Source organism: Dromiciops gliroides, chromosome 4 (genome assembly GCF_019393635.1).
Source record: "Dromiciops gliroides isolate mDroGli1 chromosome 4, mDroGli1.pri, whole genome shotgun sequence".
In the NCBI taxonomy this organism is placed as follows: Eukaryota; Metazoa; Chordata; class Mammalia; order Microbiotheria; family Microbiotheriidae; genus Dromiciops; species Dromiciops gliroides.
In genome coordinates, this window is record NC_057864.1 from 382,951,451 (window position 1) to 382,976,320 (window position 24,870).

Genomic DNA, 24,870 nt, shown 5'->3' on the forward strand with positions numbered 1-24,870 from the left:
TGACTTTAATCATTCAGGTCAGGCCTTTTATTTTACAGAGAATACCAAAGCCCAAAGAGGTTAAGTAAATGACTTAAAGCTATGTGGCTCAGTGGATAGAGTATTGGGCCTGGAGTTAGGAAGACCTAAATTCTGTTTTTTTTTTTTCCTGTGGGGCAGTGAGGGTTAAGTGATTTGCCCAGGGTCACACAGCTAGTATATGTCAAGTATCTGAGACCGGATTTGAAGTCAGGTCCTCCTGAATCCAGGGCTGGTGCTTTATCCACTACTCCACCTATCTACCCCCAGAAAGACCTAAATTCAAATCTGGCCTCAGACTGTGTGGCCCTGAGCAAGTCACTTAACCTCTATTTGTCTTAATCCACTGGAGAAGAAAGTGGCAAACCACTCTAGTATCTTTGCCAAGAAAACCCCACGGACAGTAATGTCCATAGAGTCACAAAGAGTCAAATGCGACTGAACAACAACAAGGTCATAAAGGTATTCAGTAATAGAGCCAGGCAGGAATCAGACCCAAAAGTATTCAATGATTCCAAACCCAGTTCACTGTACCACACTGCAAAACATTAACTTTCCAGCATTCAAATTTTATGCTTTCCCTTTAATTTGGTGTGTATCCCCAAAGGTATTATTAGGAACTTAATTTTAAAATATCCTAAAAATGGAAAAGCAAATAATTATGCCAAGGCTGCCTGGGGGCTGTGAAATTTGCTTGCTCAGTGAGGTGAGAAGTTCACAATAGAAAAGAAAAACACAGGTGGATGTACAAAGGCCTTTTCTGCAAGTAGGAGGTGGGTAGGGAATCATATTAAGCAAACGTGGGCTGTTCTGAACATCAGTTTCTTTGTGGACAAGAAATTCTGTGTAACTAACATTTTGTATTTTTTGAATTTGATACAGATGGCAATCTGAAGTTATATCGTTGTGATGTCTGTGGGAGGAGCTTTGCACCAGATGTTCTGGTAAAATTAAGACATTTTGTGGATGCGTTTCATTGGAATTAAATGAACTGTAATATCATTGTGGAGGAGGGAAAAAGATTAAATGCAGATGTGGAAAAGAAAGAAGTGGGAGGGGAGAAGTACAGTCTGTTGCTGAAATTAAGGTGCACTGATATAAATTGGTATGGGTTCTTTTAAAACATCAGCTGAATCCCATAAAATGTCTTTTAGGAGTCATCATTTAGAAAAAAAAAAGATACCAGATGGAGGTGTGTCGTGAAAAAGCCCTAGATAAAAACACTGGCCAGCCCCTCACAGCTATTCTTGCTTTTCTAACAAGAATTTGTGAATTTATGTTTCAAAGCCAGTATACTATAAAACAAAATGGACTGAGGACTCGACATAGAAATCAGAAGAGCTGCATCCTAACCCTAACTTTGTCATTAAGCCAAAGCTTTGCCCAAGTCAGGAAGGCAGAACGTGGAAAATGCCTCTGAATCTGGAATCACAAAATGTTACAGTTAAGTCCAGTTCTACCCTTAACAACCTGTTTGATTTTGGTCAAACCACTTAAATTTCATGATCTGTTTCCTCATCTGTTTCTAAGGAGGAAGTTGGCCTAGATGATCTGTAAGCTCCATTCCAAATGGTTTAAAAGCTGTTTTTGGTTTTCCATGTCAGTGAGTTTAAGTAAAAGTCCCTGTCCCTTCCTATCTCTGAGGGGATGTTATGTAGTGGTCATATTAAATGATATACAAGGCAACTTGCCATTAGAACCCATCATTAAAACATACGACTATAACTCAAGTTACAGCTTCTGAACTGCATTAACCACACTGTATAAAGAACCTGAATTTAATGTGCTCAGCCTAGTATAGTAATACATGGGTCCAGTACCTTACCAGCATTCTATATGGAAGGCCAGATGAGAAATAAATCCAAGATGGTGACATCTTGAAGTTAGAAAGTTTTCCATAAAGAAAACTGGTTATATTTATGCGTTTTCTGACTAAAAATTATTGAAGCCTTGAATACAGGCTACAGAAGGTGTTATGAGTATAATGTCCAAAGTATGAAGACAGCTAGGGGCACAGTGGATAGAACTCCAGACCTGAAATCAGGAAGAAGAGTTCAATTCTGGCCTCAGGCACTTATTAGTTGTGTGACCCTGGGCAAGTCACTTAAACCCCAAAACAAAACGAAACTATGTTAAGTATGTCTCTTCTTTCCAGAGTAGTTAACCTAAAGTTTGGGTCTTAGAGAAAATGAAGGGGCTTGAACTCCTTCAATGTACTACCATGCATAACTTCTAGGGTACAAGTATCTCTTCTTTTAAATATGTTTCATCGTACCAGGAAGACTTGAGCTTGATACACTGGAAACTGTGATAAGGAGAAAGTTGTTGTATTTCAGCTGGGTTGGAGGTCAAGAAGACCTGAGTTCAATTTTGGCCTCAGACACTTGATTGCTGTGTAAACCCTGAGCAAGTCACTTAATTTCTCTGAGCCTTATTTTCCTCATCTGCAAAAAATGGGACTAATAGGAGCACCTATAGTTCTCAGGGTTGTTGCATGAGTCAAATGAGATAGTGTCTATAAAGCATTTTGGAAATCTAAAGAGAGGCATAAATGTGAGCTGTAATTATCATCATCATCATTATTACTCTTGAAATCTGGTACCTAATTTTAATACCTTAATACAGCTGACTTTGGAGTCCCTGACTAAGGGACTTCATGATTTTGTTTTCCTTTCTCCACTTCTCATTTTCTTCTTGGCTGGATGTATGACCTAACCCAACCAAGTGGTCAGTGAGTTCTGTTGGCTCTGTAAGGCAGTACTGAACTCTGATGATGGGTTATCCCTGACCACTTAGGTCATGTAACTCCATTTACATCAACTTCTATTTTCATGTGATATTTTTTTTTTTGGCCAGGGAACAATATTTTAATGTTGTGATAGAAACAGAGAGAAAAATATATTAACATAATCCTATAGAGGTATAACAGGAACTTCTAAAAGCAATATAACTAAGATGAAACTAAGATGAAACTAATAAACTAAGATGAAATTTGTTTAATGAGGAGATGTATAAAGACCTGTACTGAGGTTTCAAGGAGAGCAACTGCCCAAGTGTAGAATGGGAAAGGTGGGTCCTGCTCATTATCGCAGTGTGATGGAGATAGAAACTGGACCTGTGATTTTATTGGTTTTGACCTATATGTACAAAAATATTTATAGCAGCTCTTTTCTGGTAGCAAAGAATTAGAAATTGAGGGGCTGCCCAATGGGGAATGGCTGAACAAATTGTGGTATGTAATTATGATGGAATGCTATTGTGCTATGAGAAAAACCTGAAAAGACTTATGAGCTGATGCAAAGTGAAATGTACTGGGGCAGCTAGGTGACGCAGTGGATAAAGCACTGGCCCTGGATTCAGGAAGACCTGAGTTCAAATCCAGCCTCTGACACTTGACACTTACTAGCTGTGTGACCCTGGGCAAGTCACTTAACCCTCATTGCCCCACAAAAATAAATTTTTTTTAAAGTGAAATGTACTGTATACAAAGTAACAGCCATGACAGCTATTCTCAGCAATACAATGATCCAAGACAACTCTGAAGGACATGATGAAAAAATGTTGTCCAAAGAACTAATGGTGTCTGAATACATACTTTTTTTTTTTTGAGGTGTTTTTTTTTTTTTTTTGGTCTGTGTTTTCTTTTACAACATGGAAATGTTTTGCCTGACTACACATGTTGTGAGAAATGGAATGATACCCCCTGCTCGAATATAGTGAGCTCTGGCCTGAAAAGAAACCATGTGACTTTTTCTGGGGTTTCAAAGGTCAGTTCAGCGTCAGGAAGTGATGTTTGCTCGTGGCTCCTGTCAATCAGTGTTACCAGCCAATTAGCTTGGAGTTGTGTGTGGGTGGACAGCCCTGTTTCCGGTTTCTCAGCAGGCTTGGCGGGGTGAGGGGGAAGCTGCTGAAGTGTTGGCTTTTCAGTGGGAGACATCAGCAGGGGAGCAAGAGACAGGCAGGATAGGGAGAACAAGCAAATTTCATGCTTGATCCATCTGTTTCTCTTTACTAACCCCAATATACTTTAATAAATAAGTGTCAAGTGTCTGAGGCTGGATTTGAACTCAGGTACTCCTGAATCCAGGGCCGGTGCTTTATCCACTGCACCACCTAGCTGCCCCTAATAAATACTTAATGCCCAAAGATTGGTGCTATAAGTTTTCTAATTTAAGGTGACCACTCATTAGATTTTAGACATCATTGTTAGAATTTTAGCCCCTTATGATGTATAACCTATATCAAATAGCATACCTTCTCAATGAGGAGGAGTGAGGAGAGAGGAAGGGGGAGAATTTGGAACTCAGAAGTTTTTAAAATATTAATGATTGTGTTTAAATGTAATTAGGGGGAAATAAAATGCTAAATTAAAAAAAAACTCCTTGGTGAGGAAACTCTTGATCTATGGAGGTAGGCACCTTCTCTTCAACTCATAGTCTTAGTTGCCCAGAACATTGAGAACTTAAGTGACAGTCACTTGTTCAGGGTTACATAGCCATTGTGTATCAGAGGTAAGACTTTAAGATCAGCTTTCTATCTACCAGACCACAAATGAATATGATCTCTAGCTGCAATAACAGAAGGATAATGTCTAACTAAATCAGGGCCACTGCCTTCATACACTTTTCCTTGATATTCTCCTGTTCCACAATTTAAGTACCAAGCAGAAAGTGCTCCTTCCCACTGTGGTTATGCCTTTATATTAGCACAGAGCTTTGCACATAGTAAACACTTAACTAAGGCTTATTATTTCATCATGTTCTGTTCTGCATTTAACTACATGGTTTATTTTACTGTACTCTTTGATCTTTGAGGGACAGGGCTTATCTATTATTTATTTGTTTGTTTCTTTTTAGTCTCTTTTAGCACCTGCCACAGTTTCCTGCACATAGGAGGCATTTAATAACTATATTCTGATTGTATTGAATTGAGGGAAGAAATAGTCCCATTGTATGTTATCCCCATCAGATTTCTTCTGGAATACTGTGTTGATTGCCAGGCACCTTGACAAACTTAGGCCTTTCCAGAGGAGTGTAACCACAGTATATAGTGAAGTGATGTGAAACTCCATCTTCTAGGGGCAGCTAGATGGCGCAGTGGATAGAGCACCGGCCCTGGAGTCAGGAGGACCTGAGTTCAAATCCAGCCTCAGACACTTAACACTTACTGGCTGTGTGACCCTGGGCAAGTCACTTAACCCCAATTGCCTCACAGGAGAAAAAAGAAAGAAACTCCATCTTCTAAAGGAACTGAGTCAGCTTGGAGAAGAATGAATCTTGGAGGTAGGCAGGATCTATATTTGAAGAGCTTTCATTTGGATGTGGGTCTGGAATTCCTGTGTATTACTCCAGAAAATAGAACTCTAAGAAGTTAAGGGAAGGAAGATTGAGGCCCTATATAAGGAAGATCTTCCTAGCGATTAGGATTGTTCAGCAGTGGGATGGGTTGCCCATCACTAGAGGTGTTCAGGCAGATGATGGATGCATTCATTACTAGTCAAGGGTGTTGTTGACAAGGATTCTTACTTAGGATAGGGTTCTGAATGATATAACCTCAAAGGTTCCTTCCAATTCTAATACGTTTCTGCTATTCTCAGGCTGCTGTGAGTTATACTTTCTTATGTTGGAGATCTATACATACTACGTTCTAATAAGAATATTGGGTGGAATAGGCCAATACCAAAGTGACTGGATTACACACATAAAACAAAGGTTAACACTAGGACTCAGGAGTGTGATTTGCATAAAACATTGGGCTATGCAGATAAGCCCTGTGTAATGAAATGAAACAATCTTAGGTAGGCCTTAACATTTACAACATTATAATCATCTTTTCTATTTCCTAGGAAAGGCACGGGCCAATATGCAAAAGACTTTTCAACAAAAAACGTAAGCCTTTCAATTCCTTGAAGCAAAGGTTACAGGGCACTGACATCCCCACGGTCCCAAGGTCTCCCCAAACCAAGGTACCATTTAATCTTCCCTGTTTTCCAGTGACTGTCTTAGATATACTCCTACCTATGTTGGTTACTATACAATGTTCAATTAAGATGATCAAGAAAAGGCACATAAGTGAACTTAGGGTGGTTCTTCCTTAACTTGAAGGCATCAAGAGATGTGGACCCTGTTTAAGTTCAGTGTTGGAGGTAGTTGTTCCTGGTAAGTGATATTATGTCCATGACACATTTGAAGGGTGCTATCTAAAATAATGTTATTTGAACATTTTTCATTATCTTTTTGCAGATGCCATGAATAATACCCTACCTAACTAAGTGATATTTCTAGTAGTTTCAAGCAAAATAAAAAAACAATAAACCGAATCTTTGGGCACACAGCCAAAGCCCTACTGTGAACTTGTATGTAATGCATCTACTATAGATAAATAAAAACCAGAGCAGTTCTCTCATTTTGCTTTTCCTTTGCTGGCATTATTGAGCCAATGGTAAAAGGCAGAGGTGAAGTTTCAGGAATAGATCTGTGACATTCAAAAGAAATGACTGCTAGAAATTTATAAAGGGATAGATAAGAGACATAAAAATAGTTGGAAGACAAAGTTATTAGGCATACCTTATATTTTCTTTTCTTTCCTTTCCTTTCCTTTTCTTTTCTTTTCTTTCCTTTTCTTTTCTTTCCTTTTCTTTTCTTTCCTTTCCTTTTCTTTTCTTTTCTTTTCCTTCTTTTCTTTTCTTTTGGTAAGGCTAATTGGTGTTAATAACTTGCCCAGGGTCCCACGGCTAGTAAGTGTCAAGTGTCTGAGGTCAGATTCAAACTCAGGTCTTCCTGACTCCAGGGCTAGTGCTCTATCCACTGCGCCACCTAGCTGCCCCAGACCTTATATTTTCCTTAGCATCATACACATTTCACTGCAGCTTTTAGTGGTCAGATAATTTTAAGTAGAGAAAAGGCTTTTAATTGCCATGATTCTGAATTACATGTACTTACATGGAAGGGAATTTTAAAAGATGACAACTTTATCTTAGTTATTTCAAATGATTTTTTGAAATTCTCAAAACTTAACTGAAAAGGTTTAAAAATACACACACACATAGATATATACACACATAGGAGAAGCAGCATGGTATACTGTTGTATGGATAGAGAATGGGCCTTGGTGACAGAAGGATATGTGTTAAAGTCACACCTTGACACATACTGGCAATGTGAACCTGGAACAAATCAATAAAACCTCCTTTTGCCCTCTGGCCACTCACTGAATAAGTTATAGAGGACCAAAAGCTCCACCAGTAAAATTGTCTATCTAGATCAAAAGTATATGTATAGATGTGTTATACCTATAGGTATATGTATTTAGAATTGTGCATGTATTACATACATACATACATACATCATATGGTACTTGAATTGTGAAATCAGACAAGTGACTACGAGATATCATTCCCAAAAGGTTAGGGAAACAACTGCTTTACATCTAACTTGATCTTCAGGCATTATACGTTCCATTTAAAAATTGGAGTCTACAAAATGTCATCATCAGATTTTTTTCAGATCTCTTTTGGGTCAGTTATTTAAGTTGGAAAAAAAAATCCTTTCCTCCAGTTTCACATGGATTTGTATCCTCAACTGGGTTATTTTATTTTATTTTATCCCCATTTTTATTTAGGGAAGTGTAGTCTACTTTGATGCTTATGGTCTTTTATAGATGCCACCCGTGAAGAAATCTAATTGGAGACAACAACATGAAGATTTTATTAACGCAATTCGATCAGCCAAGCAGTGTACCTTAGCCATTAAGGAAGGCCGCCCTCTTCCTCCTCCACCCCCTCCAACTATCAACCCAGGTTGGGGCCTTTTATGTTTTGGTTGATCTCTGACATTTTACTTGAAGCTCTGTTTTCACCTTGGCCTAATACTTCTCCGTTCCAACCCCTATCCAGATGACAATCTACAAGGGAGTACTCTTTTTTAAAAATCACATTCTAATGTAAGGTAGTGTGGGATAATAGATAAAGAATAGGCCTTGAAGTGAAAGGGCAATTCCCCTTCCCTTCCTGCCCAGCTTCAATAAGCAGATGTTTTTGTCACTAGAGAGCTTCCTATACCAAGAAGGCATAGTCCTAGACCTCCAATATTCTAAATATTATACATTTGTTTTTACCACATTTTTTTTTTTTCTATTTCAAATTCAGTCTCAAAATGGAAAGGCAGCTTAGAAATATTATTTCAGCTTCTTACTCCAGATATGTGAAAGTAATGTCTTTCATAGTGAGTCATCTTAATATTTATCACTTTCCTTTATGTCCTTGTTCACTTTTGAAATATTCATCCAATTGCATGTCCTCTAATTCTGAAGCCCTTCAAGGGATCAATAAGAACAACTAAGGGAGAACTATAGAATAAGGAGATGGAAAAATTAAGAACTCTCCTTGGAAGTTCCATGATTACTAAATCCATTGATTTTTGCTGTTTTTATTTTCTTCAAGTCATCCTAATTGACTGGGCTGAATTTCCACTGAGAAATCATATAGCTCTTTTAACTACTCCATTTCTCCCTGAAACAAAGTCTTATCTCTGAGATGCATGTAAAAAGAAAAATAACAAATCACTTGAAAATTTGTGTAAGAATTCTGTCACTTAGGCCTGGGGCAATCTAGGGAGACTTATTTGAGGGGATGGAACTTGAGCTGGACTTGATAAGTCTTTCTTTGGGGCAGGAGAGGGGTGGTATTGGACACGATTAATCACTTAAGTTTAGAGCAGAGCAAGAGCAGGAGTGCTTAAAAATCAAGATGTTACTGTAAAGCTGGAGTCCATATCTAGCCATAGTTAACAGTCAGTGCTCTTGGATGTCTCAGATCTGATCTGCTTATTACTAAACCATTCAATTAGAATCTCATCTTGAACTTGTGGTAAAACTAAATTCTGCATATCCTTTTCCCTTCTCCTCCAACCCCCTACTTGTACATTGGATTTGGCACCTCAATACAGGAGCTTTTAAAGATCCCGTTTAGGACTCACTTCAGTGATATAAGCAGGATTCAACTCACCTCTAGGCAAATAAGCAACATGTAGTGTGAGGGTTTGGGCTTTTAATCTTTCTGCTCATTGTTTTTCCAGATATTGAATGTCATTGCATTCCTTAGTATAGATACAACTTGGTGATAGTGAATAAGTTCTTGGGTATATTTCTGTAGTCTTTTTTCCTAAGGTTTTTCTTTTAAAATTTAGCATCAATATTAACTAATTATATTGGTCTATAGTTCTCATTCTTTAATTATTCTGTAATTTGGGTTTTTAGGCTACATTTATCTCAGAAAAAGTGTTTTTGTTAAAGTTTTTTCTTAATTTTTGAGAATACATTATGTTGATGATACTGTGTATAATGTTCTTCTGGTTCTGCTGATCATAATTTGTATAGCATCATGGCATTCGTTGCTCTTTAAACTGGATAAAATTCAGAATCTTCATATAAATTTTTCCATTCTTACAAATAGTAATAGCTATTGGTTTTATATAAATGCTTTGTTTTGAACATCTTAGGGAAAGATATTTCTATGCTTTTTTTAGATTTTTAAAAATAAATGAGTTATGTATTTTGTCAAAAGCCTTTTTTGCATCTACTTATATAGTCATTTAATTGGGTTTTTTGAGGATTTTATGTTTCAACATTAATTTTTTTATTTTGCATTCCAAATTCTCTCCCTCCTTCCAGCTCTTCCCCAACTCATTGAGAAGGCAAGCAGCATAATTTATTAATATGATTAATTATGCCAATAGATTTCCTAATGTTGAGCCAACCTGAAAATCTTGTTACGAATCCAATTTGGTTGTATTGACTATTTTTATATATAGCTGTCTCATATTGACTAATACCTTATTTAATGTTTTTGTATAAGTATAATATAAGTGGTATTGGTTGGTATTCTATTTCACTAATTTATCTCTCACAATTTGAGTATCAATAACTTATCTGTGTATTAGAAGCTATTTCATAAGTACCTTTTAAATTTTTGTGAACCATCTATGTAGACAATGGTTTATTCTTTAAGATGTTTAATAGAATTTACTTATAAATTGATCTGGTCCAAGAATTTTTTTCTTTCTGAGATTGGGTGATTTCAGGTCTTTATTTCTTCTTTTCATCTGGTTGTTTTTACATTATTTGCAGATATTTCATCTTTTTCACTTTTGATTGACTTAGGGCAACAAATTATGATATAATTTTCATAACTTTAATTACATATCATATATATATACATATAATTATGCATAGTAGTTTCCTATGCTTTTATTTTATCTCTTTTCCTATAAATTTCCCTTAATGATTTTTATATTTGTAATTTAGTTTTCCTTTCTTTCTGGATCAAATTAACTAGTGGCTCATTGGTTATGTTGCCTTTTTTAAAAATTGGCTTTTTGTTTTCTGTTTTATCTTTTAATCTTAAAAAATATTTCTTCTCTTTGCTTTTCTTGAGCTAAGTAATTTATTAGTTTTTTTGTTTTAAAAAAATCTTGTGCTTGCTGTTCATTTATTTTCTTATTTGTTAATATAAATTTCCCCAAATTATAAATTCTCAAATATGACTTTAGCTTCATCCTATATATTTTAGCATCTCATATCATTCTTATTAACTTAATATAACTTATTGTTTATTATTTTTATCATTTAGAATTTTGTTATTTAATCTTCATCTTTTGTCCATATTTCCCTTATCAATTATAATAATTTTATTGTGTTATGGTCTGTAACAAATGTTCAGTTTGCCTTTCTACATTTATTTATGAATTCTTTAAACCTTTGTACTTAGATCATTTTTATAAAGGTTTGTTTATTACTTTAAAAACAAAGTATACTTTTAGATTCCATTCAGTAATTTCCATAGGTCTAAAAATCTAATTTTTCTAAAACTCTGTTTAGATATATAATTTGTTTCTCTTTCTGTTAGGCTTTCCAATGTCTGAAAGAGGTATGTCAAGATTGTCCAAATATGCCTTATTATGGTTTTTTGTGCATTTCAGTTAGCTTACAATGCTATGCCTTTTCAATTCAATATTCAGTTCGGTTAACATTTATTGAGTACCTAATTATGGGCCAGCACTATGCTAATAAGCTCTGGGGATACAAATAAAATAGACAGCCCCTGCCCTCAAGGAACTAACAGTCCAATAGGAGATGACAACACACCAAAGGAATTTTGAAAAGGGAGAGGCACCAAGGGTACCTGGTATTAAAACATGATGTTCTGTGGAGTTCAAACCAAGCAGGTTGGCTGATAGGAAATGGAGTATGTACTTGATGACGCATATGTGTTCAATAGGGATATTGTTTACCCTATGGCACATTGTTATGCAGCATTATCTTGAGCCTCTTGCCCCTCAGTTCAGCTCTCCATGTTCCCCCTATGTAACTCAGATTCTTGTCATGATCACTATAATACTACTGGCCCATGCCATATAAGCCTTTCCTTTTCCCTTATATTACAAGGTGTTTTACCTTTGTCACGAAATCATCTTGGTTTTAGCTCTCTTCCATGCTGGGGGAACATTGCACCAATGTCCTGGTCACTCTTTTTCTATAATACAGTGTTTATAAGTACTACTGTTTGGACTTCACCCAATATTTCTACTCTTCCACTTGCTGCTTTGCCACAAATCCTCATTCTGGCTTGAAAATTGAGGTGTATTCTTTTACAAAATCCTAACTAGCAGTTCTGATACCCCAAGGAAAAAGCATGAAGGTGGCCTTGTTGTTGTTCTGTGTATAAGACACTCAGTCTTTCAACTCAGTGCATTTTCAGTGGCTGCCCCCAAAATCTGGTATTCTTTCCCTCCCGGTCTCTGTCTCCTGACTTTCCTGGATTCTTTCAAGTCCTGCCAGAATACCACCTTATATAAGAAACTCTTCCTGATCCTCTTTAATGCTAATGCCTATCCTATGCTGAATATCTCTTAATTTATTTGTTTTATTTGTATATAGTTATTTGTATGTTATCTTCCCCATTGGATTAAACTTCTTGAAAGCAAGGACCTTTTCTTTTTTGACCTTTCTTTATATTTGCTGCCCTTAGCACAGAGCCTGGTACATAGTGAACAGTTAGTAAGTACTTCTTGACTTGATTTAAATCTATGATGCCTTTAAGTATAATGTAATTTCCTTGTTTATCTCTCTTAATAGTAACTGTTGGGGCAGCTAGATGGCGCAGTGGATAGAGCACTGGCCCTGGATTCAGGAGTACCTGAGTTCAAATCCGGCTTCAGAAGCTTGACACTTACTAGCTGTGTGACTCTGGGCAAGTCACTTAACCCTCATTGCCCCACCAAAAAAAAAAAAAAAAAGAAAGAAAAATAGTAACTGTTTTTACAACTGTGCTTTATCTAAAATCATGATTGTATGATTGCAATTCTTGCTTTGCATTTAAAGAATATTAAATTTTTATCCCCATCCCAGAGTTAACTGTTTTTATATTTTAAGTTTATTTCTTGTGTGCAAGAAATTGTTTTGTTTTCAGCTATTCTTTTATTTTACTAAGTGTGTTTGGACCATTAATATTCATGGTTATAATTGTTAAATTTGTTTTTTCTATATCAAATTTCTTCTTAAAAATGAGTACTAAAGGCCTGAAATTTATTTTGCTTAAAACTATCCAGTTAGGGGGCAGCTAGATGGCGCAGTAGATAGAGCACTGGCCCTGGAGTCAGGAGTACCTGAGTTCAAATTCGGCCTCAGACACTTAACACTTACTAGCTGTGTGACCTTGGGCAAGTCACTTAACCCCAATTGCCTCACTAAAAAAAAAAAAAAAGAAAACTATCCAGTCAGAATCTCCTTTTTCATTCCTAGGCATACCCGGTGCACCCCCCCCCCCTTTCCTGCCCAGACCCAGATCTCTTGATTTTACTTTAACTGATGTAATTTTTTTTTAGTACTTCCTTTGCCCAGTCCAAATAAAAGTGTGGTTCAGATTCCCCTCTCCCTTCTTTGTTTGAATTTCCTTTATCACATGACCCCAAAATTCCAAGAAATGCTAATTCACTTACTTCTCTGACCTTCTTTTATAAGACTTTGTATATGTATGTATATGTGTATGTGTACACATACATAAATAAACAAAGAAGTCTTATAAAATATTGTGTCTTGGGGCGGCTAGGTGGCGCAGTGGATAAAGCACCGGCCCTGGATTCAGGAGGACCTGAGTTCAAATCCGGCCTCAGACACTTGACACTTGCTAGCTGTGTGACCCTGGGCAAGTCACTTAACCCCCATTGCCCTGCGCAAAAAAAAAAAAAAAATATCGTGTCTTGGACCAGGGATAAGCTCCCCCAGTTGTCTATATATGAAAGTATTACCTCTCTCCTCAAATTTCTCATGTTTTCCCTGGACCTCTCTTATACCAGTCTCTGACTCTCTCTTGCATCGTTATCTTTTTCCAAGTCTTTCCCCTATGACTTCTTCCCTCCTCCACTTTGTCCCTAGTTAAATTAACCTCCTAGAAAACAGGGAATGCATTGCATCTGTCCCTCTATCCTCAGCATCCAATGTAGTGTCCTGCATATGAACAAGGTACTTCAGACCCTTAATAAATGCTCGTTTAATTTAATTTTTCAATTCCTGTCTTATAAGTTTCTATGTACTTGGGAATTTTGTTTCTCCTATATCCCCTTTATCTTTGTGCCAGTCCCTCTAGAATAGGCTATTTCCGACCAAAGTTTAGGACCTTATTCTTTCAGGCACGACTTTGTGGTCAAAGTCTTCTGGATTAGAATTCATACTCCTATTTGTGCTGTTCAGAATAATCTGGTCCACCAGAGTGTTTGGGGTTGTTGACTTAATTGATAATGTTTCTTTGTCATGTTTAGATTATATTCAGTGTCCTTACTGCATGAGAAGGTTTAATGAAACTGCAGCAGCAAGACATATTAATTTCTGCAAGGATCAGTCATCCCGCCGAGTTTTTAATCCAGCCCAGACAGCAGCCAAAATAGCATCCAGGGCTCAGGTAAATATATTTATCCATGGATTCTGATTTATGTCTTTGAATGTCAAGGAAGCGTGGGCAAAGGTCAGAGTCTTCTGATGCAATTCAGACTCATCACATAGAAAGTTCCTAACTAGATACTGAGAAACCTAAATTCCTTCTGCCTGGGACTCTCACCTGGAGCTACTCAATGTCATCATGGTGGTTAGAGTGCAGGACTTCGAGTCAGTCAGCCAATAAACATTTATTAAATACATACCACATCCTGGGCACTGTGCTAAGCATTGGGGACAGATTCAACATTCATGAACCTGGAAGTGGATGAGGGCAAGATCAAGGGTAGACGATTTTTGTGTGTAGCTGAGGTGAGATAGGGAGATAGATATGTGAAATAAGCAAGTTGGGCAACTGCGAGGTTAGGGTCTTTGAGGGAGTTTCAATATGTATGTTGAAATGCCCTAGTATGAGGCTAGAATTGGGGAGTCAGCAGATTAGAACTGAGAGTCCTGCTGCTCCTGGGGTGTAGGCTTCTATTCTTTCTGAAAGAGCATAGCAGCACCCAAGACCAGGATGCCAGCTAGAGCTGGTGGTGACTTCATCCAAGCACTGAAACATCCCTGACTAGAGCAATCTGCAGCCTTAGATTGGAGTGGAAGCAGTGCAGAGAAATGAGGGGCCCTTAGCATCAGCGGGATAAATTGTCCCTCTCTGTACGTGCCTTGGACGTGTGCCTCTACATGCATACCTCTCGACTTGTGAACTCTGTGTGTGTCTATTTTTCTTACTGACATTCTGTATTTGTGGCATTGTGGCCTAGGTTTATGGAGAAGATGCTTTGTTGCCACTGTTATACTGTTTTAGCAAATACCTTTCCTTTGAGGTGTCTGTGTCCTCTGGCTGACTAAGATCAACGTCAAAGTATTAGTGGATCTTGTTAACTATAGTTTTAAAAGTGTGGGTACCTTGAACCTGGGATAGTTGTCCCGCAGGGAACCCAGCATTCAAGTGTGAGTTGGAGGAGGTATCCCAAAGGGACAACCACAGTATGAATGGTTATCTGGTGTTTATTTTGGGTGCCTGATGCATTTATGCAAGGACCTACTGGAGAGATTATTCTCTGGTATCTGTCTTGGATAACCTAATATTAAAAGGATCCACTTGAGGAAAATGGGTACTTTTTTATCTCATTTAAAAACTATAATTAGTTTTCTGACTAAATTTCAAATTGGACTAGTTGCTTTGAGATAACTTTTGCGTGGAGGAATGGCTGAGTATTGATAACTGTTGTATTATGGAAGTTATTATGAGCAATATGAATGTAGATCTAGACTGTTAGCTCTTTTGGGACATGAGTCAGAACAGATTGTATGAAGGCCTTATAGACTATGGGTCCACATGATAAGGTTTACTTTATGATCTAGAAAATCAGTAATGCCCCTTTTGGGGCACCCCGCAGATTTTAAAGGCTTTTCTGAATTTGCTTGATTTTTAAAAAGTTGTTCAGCTTATCCTTTCATGGGGTGAGTTAGGACCTCCATTTGAAATATCCTCTGTATTGCAAGGATCCTTTAGAAAAACTTTGGGAACCCTAAGTGTTGCAGGAACCCACTGGAGAAATTTATGACCCGTTAGAAGAATTTTCCCACAGGATGGTTTGATTTCTCACTAGAAGGGGAAAAGGTAACTTCTAGTCAACCCTACCTCTGCATTACCTATTGCAAGGACCACACATGCTCTAGGAGTTGATTTGGAACCTGGATTTCTATGTGAGAAGAAAAATGTTTTTGGTTTTTTTTCTCTCTTCTTTTATTGTTGTTTCTTTCCCTTTTTGTTTCTTTTTGTTTTTGGGTTGGGGCAGGTCTTTACACCCATCTAGAAAGGGTATGATAATTGTCAAAAATGTTACTTATTTTTTAAAATTTGCACAGTGATGGTTTTGGGAGAGGTAGTAATTTCAAGGTCTGCTAACCATGGTAGGTCTAGACCTTCAGTAAACACTGCCAATTATCAGCTTATCTAAGAATTGTGCCCCATGAACTTTGCTGAGACTCACTAGTAACAAGTATCAGGAAGGAACTTAAAAGGACCCTGGTGAGCCTCCCCAAATCACTAGAGAACTATCCAGAATTGGAATATGGAATTGCAGTAAGTTCGTAGGCAGCAGGGAACCAGCCAACAGTGAGGAAGAGATTGAAGATCCAAAACTGAAATATGGACAAATGGTTCCTAACACTCTAGATAATTTTTAGAGGATGACAAATATTTAAAGGAGTTTAAAGAAAGTTTAAAGGAAGTGACTCAGTCTCTGATCAAATTAAGGAATTTTTCTACAACCCAGCAACTCAGAGTATGAATAAATTTCTCTTTCAACCTGATGGAATTATAGTGTGTTGGCTGAAGACAAATGAGGGACACACGTAATAATCTCTAGTGCTGAAGGATATGCCATGCCCTCTCTTCTCCTCGGGAGATGGTGATGCTCAGAGCTAAGACTTCAAGGGAGCAGAACTGGGGAGGTTCCTGCTGATTCTGGGGCGAGGGGTTTACTTCTTTCCAGAAAAAGGGTGTAGGCCAGGATTTCAGCAGCACCAAAAGCTAGAGGGCAGTGGTAATTACACCCAAGCATCCAGTGGAGACTGAGAGGACATCTGGGGTCCTACAGCTTCAGAGGCATGCCTTGCCTCTTCTAACATATACCTTGGCCACAGGTTCCCTATGTGTGTGCCTCTCTACTTCTGAACTTACTGGTACTGATACTATGTCTATTTGTAGGAGAGTATGCCCCAGTAGCCACATGTTTTGTGGCTACTCTTCTTTCTATACCATTTCAGTAAACACTATTGCTTCGAGCTAACCATGTCCTCTAGGACAACTGGATACCAGATAAACACCCCGGGGGCGGGGGGGGGGGTGCTCATGAGCTGTAGTTTTAGAAATGCAGAATCACAAATACCTTGAATCCTAGGGTGGTCATTCCTGGAGGACCCAGTCTGTAAATGTTATTAAGGCCAAGAGTTGGGGTTAAGGGGCGGGTAGACTGGCTCTATAGGTATATGTTTGTCTTGAGTGGTCATAATTACTAGCTGTGTTCCCAAAAAAGAGGTCAAATGAAGCTTTGGGTTTAGGTGTATTTCAGTTCTCTAAGGACTGAACCCTTCAATGTGCAGGGTTAACTCCTCTGAGAGTATGTTATTTGACTTTGTGTTGTATTTCATTTATCAAAAGACGCAGCCAGTTTAGTTAGAGGGTTCTGTGTCCCACCTTGTGACTGGCATTGTGCTGCCACTTAGCAGGGGAAATTTTCTCCTTTCTGGATTTCTCTATTCCCTGTAAACCAGGGAATCTGAATGACAGCATTTGTTTCCGTTTACAAAACTTTCTGATTACACCCTTGTTTCCTGTAGTAAAAAAGCTCCTTTTCAAAAGGAAAAGGCAGGGGAAAATTGCATTAGTTGTGAAAGACTCTTAACATGTATTAAGACAAATGAACTTTTGGTTTAAAAAATAAATTTTAAAATATACCTGCCTTAGCCTGAAGAGAGATCACCATGGGCTCCAAAAGCTCTTTGTTTGGCCAATACAGGCTCTCTCCTGGTAGCTGTCAGTGTAGTCTGCAAATGAGAACTCTCACTTGTGGCTGCAGGTGACTTATCTACTTTGGTTTCCATGGAAATCAAGTCTGGAGACAGTCACAAGGTAAGAAAGAGTCTTTATTTTAAACCAATTGTACTTGGATTTTTTCAGTCTTAAAAAAAGCTACAGCTACCTGTTTCCCAGACAACAAGTCACCTGCAGCCCTGTTTAGGGGACAGAATTGGGACATTGTATTTAAATCACAAATTCCCATTTTCCCTTTTTTAAAAATGTATAAAGTCACCTGGCTTTTCATGCAGTGAAAACTACAAAGAACTGCCATTATTGTCTGTAGATTTGTGGGTTACTGCTATAATTCTGTTATCACTTTTTTTTTCTTCTTTTTTTTTTTTTAGTGAGGCAATTGGGGTTAAGTGACTTGCCCAGGGTCACACAGCTAGTAAGTGTCAAGTGTCTGAGGCCGGATTTGAACTCAGATCCTCCTGAATCCAGGGGCGGTGCTCTATCCACTGCGCCACCTAGCTGCCCCAGGAGCTTTCTTACTAGGGAGTTATAGTCCCTATTCCTGGAAGCTAGAATGGTTTCCTGAACAGAGTAAGCATTAAATCCTTCTTAAATTGAAGTTTAGAAGACCATCCCAAGTGCCATCCTCTCATGTAGCCCGTTTTCTAGGAGCTTAATAAAGCATTGCCAAATATTGTATAGATGATCCATTCTTTTCTTCTCTGTAGAACAGAGCTCAAGTGATTCCCAAAAAAGAACCAACTGTAACGAGTGCCGTGGGAACGTTGCTTCAGAACAGGACAGTGGACCCCTCAAGTGACCGCACTACCAAAGCAGGTAAGGAAAAGCAGGGGGGGAGGTAGGGAATAAATAGCTTGATAGATAATTAATGTCAACAGAAACCCTAAAGGTTGATGATGGCAGCTAAAGCTATGAGCATACCAAATGACTGTACTAGAAGCAGAGAAATTTGGGTTAGATGTTAGCCTCTATATATTGTCCAGTTCAATATGAGCAAAGATATACTTCATCCTAACTTATGAATAGGATGAAGTATGGAGGCAAATGGCTAAAAGAGCAGATCCACTGATCAAGAACCAGATTTCTTGGAATGTTACCATCATTTTTAATTAAAGTGATGTTGCCAAAAATCTGGAACCCACAATACTAGGTATGGCCCATTAAAAAAAAGAAAAAGGCATTTTAATTTTTTAAAACTATCTTTATGATTTAAATGAAGAAAAGGCCATTGGAGTTTAAGATTTTTGCCATAGTTCTATAAACCAAATAACTCTGCTTTTTTTCTGGTTCATTAGAACTCAGTGTGGTTCCTTTTACTTTCCATAGAAGAAATCACTTATATTAGTAGTGAGAAATAGAATAGAACAGTTCACGATTTTCTCTTAAACAACAGTGATGAGCATTACTTGGAAAATAATATTTTTTCTAAGTATGTTGTTTTTAGTGTACTTTTTCCAAAAGGTTGTTCAGTTAAAATGACCTTGCTCTCTCTATCAGATAAATTTATACAAAATCGACTGTGATATGAAAGCAAAAGCCATCCCCTCTGTCCCCCAAGAAAAAATTTCTGGTTTTTCTCTTGAAATTTTTGGAGTTAAAAGATATCTTGCCTAGAGGTAGTCTGCAAGTCTTTATCAGTACTAACTAATCGTTAGCATTTTATTAGCTTGGTCAGTCCAGATCTTTTAAAAGCTGACACCCATGAAGGTGTTGCTGTCCTTCTCTACACTGTTAAGATTACTAAATGATCTGGGACAGAATGAGGACAGAAAAATGGGAGAATACTACTGTTAAGAGACCTGATGTTAAGGAAAAAAATACATCTCTCTCTTGGAAATGAGCATGTCCCCTCTTAAAAGTGAAAAACTTATGGGTTGGTTAATTTGCTTCCAAGAAGGGAGAATTTTCCTTCATCTCTATCAGCTTTAACAAGTAGATCAGAGGGCAGCTAGGTGGCGCAGTGGATAAAGCACAGGCCCTGGATTCAGGAGTACCTGAGTTCAAATCCAGCCTCAGACACTTGATACTTACTAGCTGTGTGACCCTGGCAAGTCACTTAACCCTCATTGCCCCACAAAAAACAAAACAAAACAAATTGCCTTTTGGGGCAGCTAGGTGGCGCAGTGGATAAAGCACTGGCCCTGGATTCAGGAGGACCTGAGTTCAAATGGGGCCTCAGACCTTGACACTTACTAGTTGTGTGACCCTGGGCAAGTCACTTAACCCTCATTTCCCACCAAAAAAAAAAATTACTAAATCCAACAAGTACATTAGATTGTAAAGTGTTGCTAAGGTGGCAGCATGATACAGTGTAAAAATATTTGGAGTTGGAGGATGTGGGTTCAAATCCTGACTCTGCTACTCACTACCTGTGCAGCCTTGAGCAAGTTAATTAACATCTATGGACTTTAGTTTCTTCCTTTATAAAATGAGAAGATTGAACTAAATGGGTATTTAAGCTTACCCCACCCCTCCAGCCCAGAGATCCTCAAGAAGTATACCAGTTAGGGGGACAAAATAGACAATCATGTAATATGTACTTTTTGTGTGTGTGTGTGGGGGGGGGGCAACAAGGGTTAAGTGACTTGCCCAGGGTCACATAGCTCCTAAGTGTTGTGTCTGAGCCTGGATTTGAACTGAGGTCCTCCTGAATCCAGGGCCTGTGCTTTATCTACTGCGCCACCTAGCTGCCCCAATATATACTTTTAAATTACTCAAATCAATAAATGAGCAATTATGTGCCTACTGGATGACAGACACTGAAGATTCAAATAATAACAGTTGCTAACATTGTTATCTTCTTAAAGGTTTGCAAAAGGATTTACCTAGATAGGTTCATTTGAACCTCACAGAATCCCTGTGGCATAAATGCTGTTATTATCCTCATTTTACAGATGAGGAAACTAAGATGGAGGGAAATCTAGGGACATGTCTGGATTCACATAGCTAACCAATTATTTGAGGCAAGATTTGGACTGAAGATTCTTCCTGACTCCCAGTCCAGCATTATTCACTGCACTTCCTACCGTACCCCAACAAATACGAAAGTGGGACAGTCTCTGACCTGAAAGAACTCATACAATACAATACAATATACAATAGCTTGACTGCCAGTGGCATAGTTTTTTGCCCAATCCACTTTAATATGTAAGAGTAAAATTTTAACAATTCTGAATAATGTTCTCCATTTAAATACTTCAAGTATGAATATCTCTGCCACAGTAATCTTGATAAATATGGTTCTTTGTGAGTTTTATACATCCTGCCTCAGGCTTATGATGCTTTGATTTTGGAGGGTGGCCTCACCCACCTATGTGTAAAAATAAAATCACCAAGGTCAATATGATAAAACATCAGATTCTACTTTCTGGGGATCAAGGGAATCTTAGGAAAGCAGCTAGCTAAATGCTGTAAGTTGGCTAATCCTGAGAGATGCATCTTCCTGAAATAGGTTCATGTAAATACCAAGAGAGATCTTTTAGTCTCAGCAGCTTTTGTTCATGTCAGCATTAAAATCCATGAGTAATTTGAGGCTTCCTCCCATTTTTTTGTACTTTGAAAGCTCTGGAGAAGAGGGGGAAAAAAAAGGCTGGTCCACTTGGTATCACTTTCATTCCAAGTAAGTCCTACCATAGCCTTTTTTTTTTTCTACCATAGACTTTTAATCAGACAGATCATCAGGTAACTAAAGTACCCACTCTCCTCTCCTCTTATGTCCCTCTTGATTTCATTATATTGAATTAAAAATAGCTTCCTCTGGAGCCTACACAAAAACTAGCTGAACAGTTCTTTTCATGTAACATATTTTGGGTCCTTACCATTTGCCAGATACTGTCTTAGGATATGGAAGAAAGAAAAATGAGTAAGACACAATCTATGTCCTCAGAAAGCTTACTGGTTAATAAGACACCAACAAGTAAGCTACAAGGCAAAATACAAACTAGCATCATGGGAATTCTGAAGAGGGAGTGAACCTCTGGCTAGGAGATAACAATAACAATTACAATTAATTACAACGATAATAATAATAACAGCTAGCATTTATACAGTGCCTATTATGTGCCAGGCATTGTGCTCAGTACTTCACTCATTTGTTCCTCACAACACTGAGGTAGGTTCTATCATTATTATTATTATTCCCATTTTACAGTTGAGGAAACTAAGGCAAACAGAAGGTTATGTGACTCATCCAAGGTCACCCAGCTAATAAGTGTCTGAGATGGGATTGAAACCAAGGATTCCTGGCCCATCACTCTGTTCACTATACCATTAGCTGCCTGGGGAAGAAAGACCTCAGAGAAAGGTGGCACTTGTTAGATGTAGAAAGATTGGTGGAATTTTAATAGCCAGAAAGCAGAGCACATAAACAGAGTCCTTATGACAAAAAATTAGTCAGTCAACAAGCATTTTTTTGTTTTTGTGAGGCAATTGGGGTTGACTTGCCCAGGGTCACACAGCTAGTAAGTGTTAAGTGTCTGAGGTCGGATTTGAACTCAGGTCCTCCTGACTCCAGGGCCGGTGCTCTATCCACTGCGCCATCTAGCTACCCCCAACAAGCATTTTTAATTAAGTGCTTCCTGTGTGCCAGGCACTGCTAAATGCTTCCTGAGGAGTATTCAGGAAATGATGATCTATTTTACCTGGAGCCAAGGAGATGTATATGGGTAATAAGATTAGATTGGTAGTTGGGAGCCAGATTGTAGGACACCTGGAATTTCAGATGAAGGAGTTTTTCCTTTTATTTGGTAAAATGCCGCCATGTTTGTTCCTTAGGACTGACACGAACAAGAATTAGTACATATTTTCCTTACCTTTTTTTCTTTGTTGTATAATGTACTATTGTGTATGAGATAGGGCAGAAGGCATCAAAACTCTAATTCGTAAAAGTGTTATATTAGCCCCCTAGAGTTATTAGCTACAAGCATTTTTTCCCCTAGTGTTCCAAATCTGGTATGAAAGAATTATTTCTAATATTTTGCTAGGTGCCCATCTGTGGCTTGGCCTAGCATGCATTGTGCCTGAACATTTTTTGAGCTGGCCACATCAAGAAGACAGTATCACAACTGCTTTTCCCTGCTGGGAGGACACAAATGAACAGCTCTTCTTCCAATCTCGTATTCAGAGGCCATGTGGAAGTTGTAACAATTAGACACATACACATAGTACCCCCAAAGTTGGTAGTTTATTGTACCACTACTGCTGCATTTTTATTGATCGGTGTCCTCACCTAGTTTTTGGAGACAGTACACCTAATTGTCCTCAGATATACCTACACTTCCCCTCCTAATCAACTCCCAATGGTAGGATGCACCTAGCACAGAATGTGGCACACAGTAGATAATGAATATTTGATTTATTGAATTAAAGGGCAGCTATACAGACTTGCCTATGATTCATTTGCTAAGGAGAGAGCCTGCATCCCAGACCAGGACAAAACCTAAGACACTGGAGCATTTTTTCCACTGTTTAACCCTTTGAAAGTTTATTATTCAAAAGGTACGTTTGTGCCTTTCAAAGGTCACACATCTTTGGATGTACCATTGGTGCTACAGGATGCTCTGATGAGTACATGTATCAGGCGAGTCAATCGTGGGGAGAATGTTTAGAATGCTAAAGGTTAGAGATATACCTCTTTCAAAACACACTGAGAAATATATGGAAAGTATAGGGCAATAGGTAGTGGATTTGAGGAGTAATAGGCAGAAGGTCTCCTGTTCCCAGATTGATCCCTCTGGCCTTACTGGTACCCCAGATTCTGTTATTGTAAGATTTATACCCTTGGATTAAAGTAGTTTAAAAGTCTTCTGTTGGGGGCAGCTAGGTGGCGCAGTAGATAGAGTACTGGCCCTGGATTCAGGAGGACCTGAGTTCAGATCCGGCCTCAGACACTTGACACTTACTAGCTGTGTGACCCTGGGCAAGTCACTTAACCCTCATTGCCCTGCCCAAAAAAACCAAAAAAACAAAAACAAAAAGTCTTCTGTTAAAATACTAGTAGTCTTGGGGCAGCTAGGTGGCGCAGTGGATAGAGCACCGGCCCTGGAGTCAGGAGGACCTGAGTTCAAATCCAGCCTCAGACACTTAAAACTCACTAGCTGTGTGACCCTAGGCAAGTCACTTAACCCCAATTGCCTCACCAAAAAAGAAAAAAAATACTAGTAGTCTTGGAAGAGGTAGCATCATATGATATATTTATTAGATCCTTTCCAATGTGATCTCACTGAGAAAGGGGGTAAAAATAGGGAAACAACATAGTTAAGTAATGACAAAAGAGGGTAGGAAGAGAGATCTAAAGCAAAGAGAACTCCTTGGATGATTCTTCCAAGTTAGGTGTAGAAAGATAATGAGGTGTAATTAACATTTTGCCCACTTCATGACTTTACCTGGGGTGCAGTGAGGGGTTGCGGGAATGGTAGATGCAAGAGGGTATCACATACCTTGTATGTAAATTACTGTGGAAAAGAGAATAGAACTTTCTTTTTTTTTTTTTTTTTGGTGGGGCAATGAGGGTTAAGGGACTTATCCAGGGTCACACAGCTAGTATCAAGTGTCTGAGGCTGGATTTGAACTCAGGTCCTCCTGACTCCAGGGCAGGTGCTTTTATCCACTGAGCCACCTCGCTGCCCCAGTATAGAACTTTTGAATCTAATGGGGAATTCACCATGTCAATCAGCTTCCTTTCCATTCCTTTCTTGTTAATGTTTTATTTTTGCATAAGGATGACTGTTCTGTGTATGTTTTGAAAGGATCATCCTCAGAGGCAAGAACTGGATTAAAAGTCAAGAAGTCAATGATCTCCAAAAAAAATTAAAGTCCTTTGATCAAGGTAAGAAATTAATTATGTCTAACCAAACCCTTGTGATAATCTTGTAAGGGTAAGGATGCAATGCTGTTTATGACATTATGTTGAAAATAACAACTCTAGATTTAGTGAACCACAATAGGCAAAATCCGAAGAGAAATTTGGATAAACCCTGGGCAGTGGTAACATACGAAAAGCTCATGTCATCTGCTTTTTGTTTTGTTTTGGAGGGGAGGAGAGGAGAGGGAAATACAGGGGAAATTTGCATTGTCTAATTTTAGGTTTTTAAAATCATGCTTAAATAGACTATTTATTTGCTATTTATATGTTAATTTAGTGTTAACTAAATCAAAGCAAAAAGATTCTAAGTTTTCCATTCATCAGGGGAAAAGAGGCTACTTCCTAGCTTTTGCCATACTGCCCCTCCCTGACCCCATCCCAGAATTTCAGATTTGGAAGGAACCTCATTACCTTACTTGCCCAAAACTGCCTGGAAAAG

General features: G+C 38.3%; 1 protein-coding gene across 1 annotated transcript in view; it reads left to right on the plus strand.

The window, feature by feature from the left end:
* Positions 1 to 24,870, plus strand: part of ZC2HC1B (zinc finger C2HC-type containing 1B) — a 30,312-nt gene that overhangs the window by 4,151 nt on the left and 1,291 nt on the right. The window contains exons 3-8 of the mRNA XM_044003501.1: positions 901 to 962; positions 5,864 to 5,983; positions 7,678 to 7,816; positions 13,833 to 13,972; positions 18,277 to 18,385; positions 24,316 to 24,395. Coding sequence (XP_043859436.1) covers positions 901 to 962; positions 5,864 to 5,983; positions 7,678 to 7,816; positions 13,833 to 13,972; positions 18,277 to 18,385; positions 24,316 to 24,380 — 635 coding nt within the window. The 3' untranslated portion in view covers positions 24,381 to 24,395. The remainder of the gene's footprint in view (positions 1 to 900; positions 963 to 5,863; positions 5,984 to 7,677; positions 7,817 to 13,832; positions 13,973 to 18,276; positions 18,386 to 24,315; positions 24,396 to 24,870) is intronic.